The 5715-nt window shown below is 39.6% G+C and overlaps 1 protein-coding gene across 1 annotated transcript in view; it reads left to right on the forward strand. All coding sequences in view use genetic code 11, as the record gives it.

Annotated features, from left to right (window-relative positions):
- Positions 1-462: 462 nt before the first annotated feature.
- Positions 463-5715, forward strand: part of EGR_03126 (Serine/threonine-protein kinase) — a gene marked incomplete at both ends in the record, with an annotated part of 8550 nt that continues 3297 nt past the window's right edge. Inside the window, 10 exons of the mRNA XM_024492375.1 lie at positions 463-481; positions 1605-1981; positions 2020-2218; positions 2259-2408; positions 2446-2563; positions 3126-3207; positions 3298-3411; positions 4538-4748; positions 5054-5067; positions 5133-5261. Of these exons, the coding sequence (XP_024353301.1) occupies positions 463-481; positions 1605-1981; positions 2020-2218; positions 2259-2408; positions 2446-2563; positions 3126-3207; positions 3298-3411; positions 4538-4748; positions 5054-5067; positions 5133-5261 (1413 nt within the window). The remainder of the gene's footprint in view (positions 482-1604; positions 1982-2019; positions 2219-2258; positions 2409-2445; positions 2564-3125; positions 3208-3297; positions 3412-4537; positions 4749-5053; positions 5068-5132; positions 5262-5715) is intronic.

Below are 5715 nucleotides of genomic sequence, written 5' to 3' on the forward strand. Positions count from 1 at the left end.
GAAATTCGCATACCAAACATTGCGGAATCACTGCTAGAGATGGGGAACAAATTGCTACCACAAACCACCACGACCTCAGCTCATATATTGATGGTAAAGTGAAACAAAATAACTTTTTGGGCTTTTTCCCAATCGAACTAAATTGCAATGCAAGTCACCTTACAAAATTTTTGTGTTAAACTGACGTTTATAAGTGTATGCAGTGCATTCATCTTTACGTAGTAAAATAAATTTACGCAAATTCACTAAGTCAGGTTTTGGAAGTTACCAATGAATTGTGCAAATAACATACCCTTTTTAGCAAACAAGACAAAGAGTTTGCTGGCTAAAGTGCATTTAGATAATTCTGTGAATCTATTTTGGTTTTACTAACAGGCAATTGACCTGTTTTACTTTCAAACGCATTTGCCCTTAAGAGCGCATATTGACTTTTTTGGATACTGACTCTTTTTGCTCTAAGTTATGGTTGTTATTAATACAAGTATGAATACATGAGTCCAGCACCTTCATTTCTGCGAATACTTAAAGCTACACATCTGACATTTTTTAATTTTGTAAAAAGTGTATGATTGCTGCATTTTAAGAAGTGACTGATTCTCTGGAAGCCTTAGCGTGCTAGCTTACTTGGGCAGAGCGACTTAAGCTTTTACATTCTCTTGGATTGTGAGAGCAAATAAGCCTCTCTGAAGTGGACAATGCTTTATTATGGTCAACGATTGATTTTAATATCAGCAGTACATGTGCATCATCTACCCTGCTAAGGTGTATCGCCCATTATTATTAATCAAAAGAGATGTTCTTATGCATTGGGATCTGCTTTTTGATGCTATAAATGTTGTAATTCATGACTTCTTTGAAGGCGAATAAAGACAATGCTCCAGTAAAATATATTTTGCTGACTTCTAAAATGGATTTGCACTTTCAGTTTCCACCGTAGACTAGGTTTTTTGAATATGTTTTAGCAGCAAACACATAATTTGGCCTTTTTAAACTGAGTGTTTAAATAACTGCTTTTTACATAAAGCTAGAATATATTTGCAACCACACAACTTTTGTACTTCGAATTAGCCTGCTTGTACCTCGCTGGGTGGGCTGGCCTTTGGGCCATGCAGTAGCCCAGACATTTTCTTTGTGCTGAATATGTATATTCTGCCTGAGTATTGTGCCTTCTTTCGCATTCAGGGTGTCGCGTTTCGCTATACCACCATAGTAATACACTCAGCTGCAAATTTATGTAGATTAGCTAACTGGTGAAAAAATTTTGATACTCAAATTCTTTTGTTTTTTTATACAGCTATCTTTTTTAAAACAACATGTTTTTTGTGTACCAGACCCCATTTTTCACTTTTTATCTTGTCATTGAACCCTTTACCCCTAAGTGATATTTGATTGGTTATCTGTGAGATATTTACATTGAATAACCTAAAACTTGTCAGCAAATATGTGCTTTCTTTCGCAGAATATGTTTCCCTTCGGAGGTCATAAAAGCAAAGACTTTTATTGCTTTAATTATTTACCGGCTCGTTTATTGGTCCGCGCTGTGTGGCTATGCGATTGGCGTCCCAAGAGCCCCTTTCACATTTATGTATTTGACTTTTTGATAGACATTTCTTGGCTCATGAAAATGTCCTTCTTCGGAAATCTTCTTAAAAAATTGCGACAAGGTGAGGAAAGGCCGAAACCAAAGGCCCTTCCTTCCGTGGTTGTGGTGGGTGTTGATCCGTCCAACTCTTGGAAAAACATAGCAGAGCTCGGTGACGGTGCTTTCGGTAAAGTTTACAAGGTAGCTTTGTATACCACGGTACCATCTTTTAAGGCATCAAAAGTTAAAACTGGACAAGTAGCAGCCCTTAAAAGCGTTGATTTCTCTTCAGATGAAGAGATGGAAGATTTGATGGTTGAAATTGATATACTGCATGAATGCAAGCATCCAAATATTCTTCAGTTACATGAAGCATATGTCTTTGATAAAAAAATCTGGGTAATTTTGTCGGTTGTTTCTCATGCACTTTTCCCTAGATGTATCTCGAGTTTTGTGGCGGAGGTGCAGTTGATAGCATTATGAAAGCCCTGGATAAGCCTTTAACAGAACCGCAGATCAGATTTATTTCTCATGAAGTCATATCTGGCCTCGCATTTCTTCACAAGCATTTGATCATTCATCGTGATCTTAAGGCTGGAAATATTTTAATAACTCTAAATAACGAAGTACGCTTGGGTGGGTAACATTTTCTCACAATTTACTTTTTTTCCATCAGCCGATTTCGGTGTGTCGGCACGAATGGCAAGTGAGAATCAAAAGCGCACAACTTTTATCGGCACCCCATATTGGATGGCGCCTGAGGTTATTGCCTGTGAAACCTTCAAAGATAATCCCTATGACATGGCTGCTGATGTGTGGTCTTTCGGTAAGTTTCTTTCAGGTTTTCCCATGCTATTTTCTAGGTATTACTCTGATTGAATTTGCTGAAATGCTCCCACCCTACAATGACCTTAATCCCACTCGGGTATTGCTGAAAATTACAAGAAGTGATCCACCTACTTTTTCCAGACCAAAGGCATGGTGGGTCAACTAGTTGAATGACATGTTATATAACTTTTTGCTTTCTAGCTGGGTATTTTTTCTCATGGTCCTCCTTTTTATTCGTCATTATTTGCATCCTTTAATTGTAACCAAATTTTTTACGCTAAACGCACGTAAATGTTGAACATCTACCGATTTATTTGGTAATGTAGGAGAAGTATAGTTGTTCCTCTTTCTCTTTTTACGCACAATTTAATTGTACATCCTGATAAATTTTAAATTGGACCCCTTGTCTATTCTCTTTTTCTCATGTTTTTCCTTTTTGTTTTGATTTTTTAAGGCGGTAATAAGTGGTAACTATGTATGCCCTAGCTTACGTCGTCTTTCGGTTTATGCACAAGTCCAGAAATTCCAAAGTATCTTTCTTTTTACCCCATTTTGCTATGCATGGCATGCATTTGTCCTCTCACATCTGTTGTCTCGTAATATTTGGTAGACTTCTCTCCCCACCACGAGTAGATTGTGGAACTGACAGCTGCTGTCTTGCACTTGTTCTTGACACGTTATGCACAAATAAGCAATATCGCGTTCTTGCTTCTAGGTCTCCCTCCCTTAATAATCTTTTGCAACGATGTTTGCAAAAGAATCCCGGCCAACGTCCTTCCATGGATGATCTCAAAAGCGTACGTTTAGGTCATTTTCTCTCTCCTCCCACTTGTACTTCATAGAACTACTTACTGAGAAGTTCAAATCACTTGTATTCTTTTTTAAAGGACCCATTTGTTGCCAATGTGACTGAGGCCGATCGATCTGTGCTAAAAATTCTCCTTGGTGAAGTCAACGCTGAAGTCGAAGTGACCGTGGAGGATATCATGCCGGATGACTTGGTAAATCCTTGTTTTTCATGCATTGTATTTATTCAGTGTCGTTAATTGGAGTATGTGATTGTTTTGTTGCCAACAGTATCGTTTACAAGGCGATACTTTTCCGCCTCAATTTACCCCAAACCCATTCAGGCACCTTTGGTTTTCACGTGGCCCTCGGCTTGCGTTTCTTTACGCCACGTCCAATATTCACAGGAATTGTAATGCGCTGGCGAGAGAGTTGTGTGCACTATGCTTAAGCTCGCTCGTCATGTGTTTCCTTCCTTATTCACTCCTACTTTGACATGCTCACTTTGCATCCTACCAAATTTAGTGACCAGTCAAATTGAGAAGTAGAATCACTTAAGCTGGTTGTGTACTCTACTTAGAATGTCTAAGTGTTTTACTTGTTGAGTCTACTCAAATCTGCTCGACTAAATAGGTAATATAAAGTGGGAATCATTGGCATCACTTCTGTGCAATCCTCGGTAAATCACCTAATCAGGCGTGAATCCGCCTTTCACCGACATTTGACGTGTCACTGTATTTGGCTGCCAGTCTTGTCGTTTTATGGGCAGATCTATACCCCTCATACATCATCCGCTTTCATGTTAGTTTAAGACGAAATCTTCTATGGTTACTCATTTATGCATAAAAACAAACTTAAGTTCTTATGACTATGTCCAGAGGCTCTTCAATTACTTTTTAACCCTACAACTTCCACAAGCGCAATCGAACAAAAGGGAGTAAAAAAGTACGTATCTCAGTTGGTTTTGTTTTGTGTTCACAAGCCTACCACCACTACCATCGTTTTGATTGCTTCTTTGTGTGTATATGTACGCGTGGCTATGTGGTTTGGCTCCTGCTCCCCAGTTTTCTCCGCTACGCTTCAACTAGGTAGTTTGCCTTTTTGCTCTTACTTAAGACCCTCATTTTGGCTCAGTATTGTTCAGGTTAATATCCCCTCATTGGCACCCATGACCACTGATTCCACTGCTGTCACATGCATTTCACAATGATGGGGTAGGGTGAATTACGCTTTCTTTGCTCATTCTGTTTACCTCATTTAAATTTACGTTGCTCTGGTGAAAGTGTGCAAAATGTGTTGTGTTTTCAAAAGTTGTTTTTAATCTTCTCTTCTCTCACCCAGCCCGAACTCGATGTGGACATGGTTTCAGATGAAGCGGCAGAGGTTATGGTGCAATCCTTGCACGCTATGGATGATATGGAGGAGAAGTTGTCTAGCAACGAAGAGCTACTGAATATGATGAGTTACGAGGATGTCGAATTCAATGCAGAGGATGCCAGAATTCCTGCTCCCCTCTTCGATACGACCTCCTTCATTCCCACCGAGGAGGCAAGTTGAATTCTCATCTTCTTCTTTTTTGTCTCATCTTAAAAATTCCATTATCCAGTTTGGGAAATGAGTGCGTCCCACTTCTGAAATGGATATTTTATATCCATAGTTGCATCTTCTTTCACAGGTTAGATATCTTTCAAATGTTCTCACTCATATTACCCTCTCTCTGTTTCCATGCAATCTCAACCGAAAATAGACCAAATCTCAAGCCGTATATGGCATCCTCAAATATTCTCACCAATCTATTTGGCTTTGATTTATGAGAGAAAATGCACATCCATGGGGTCACGTTTCTACAATTATGAGTCTTCTGGCGCCAGGTATTCAGTTACTTAATCGGTCTTTTTAGAGTCAGGTCTTGAACCATTTTATTCTGTCATTTCAGAATCTCCCAATTGATGAAAAGGCCGTGCGGGTTGTTGCCGACTCCCTTGTTCGTGACCTTCTGCTTGGCGATGTAGACTTCACATCAATCGCTTTCATTGCCTTTGAATGTATCAAAGATTACCAAGAGGTGAGTCTGAACTGCGTAGCCTCGACCATCTATCTGGCTTGCAATCTTGGTTCCGTGGGCGTCTGTTGATAACCCCTCTCCCATATGCACCTTAAACGCAACAGTCTAAAGGTTGTGAAGATTCGGTGGAAAGAAGTGAAATACATCAAAGACATGGGGAGTCTTTCTTGAATAGTTAAAAGTTGGAAGAAGGCATTCGGCCGTCATATCCACGAACCTGATGGGCAAAGGTGGTGTCTCCAAGGCTTATGAAGTTTTTGGTCCCCCTTCTTTTCATTCGCAAGTAGCAATCGGTTTTTTCGTTATTTACCTCACCACAGCTTTAGTCTCAAGGCTACTTTGTTTTCTTTCAAGTCAAACTTTCTAAGAAGTCACTTGCAGTCTTCAGTCTCACTCCATCATCTTTAGTTGATTGATTTCGTGCGCTGCCTGAGTGAGGTCAAATTTAACGTTT

Source organism: Echinococcus granulosus (genome assembly GCF_000524195.1).
Source record: "Echinococcus granulosus chromosome Unknown EG_S00015, whole genome shotgun sequence".
Classification (NCBI taxonomy): Eukaryota; Metazoa; Platyhelminthes; class Cestoda; order Cyclophyllidea; family Taeniidae; genus Echinococcus; species Echinococcus granulosus.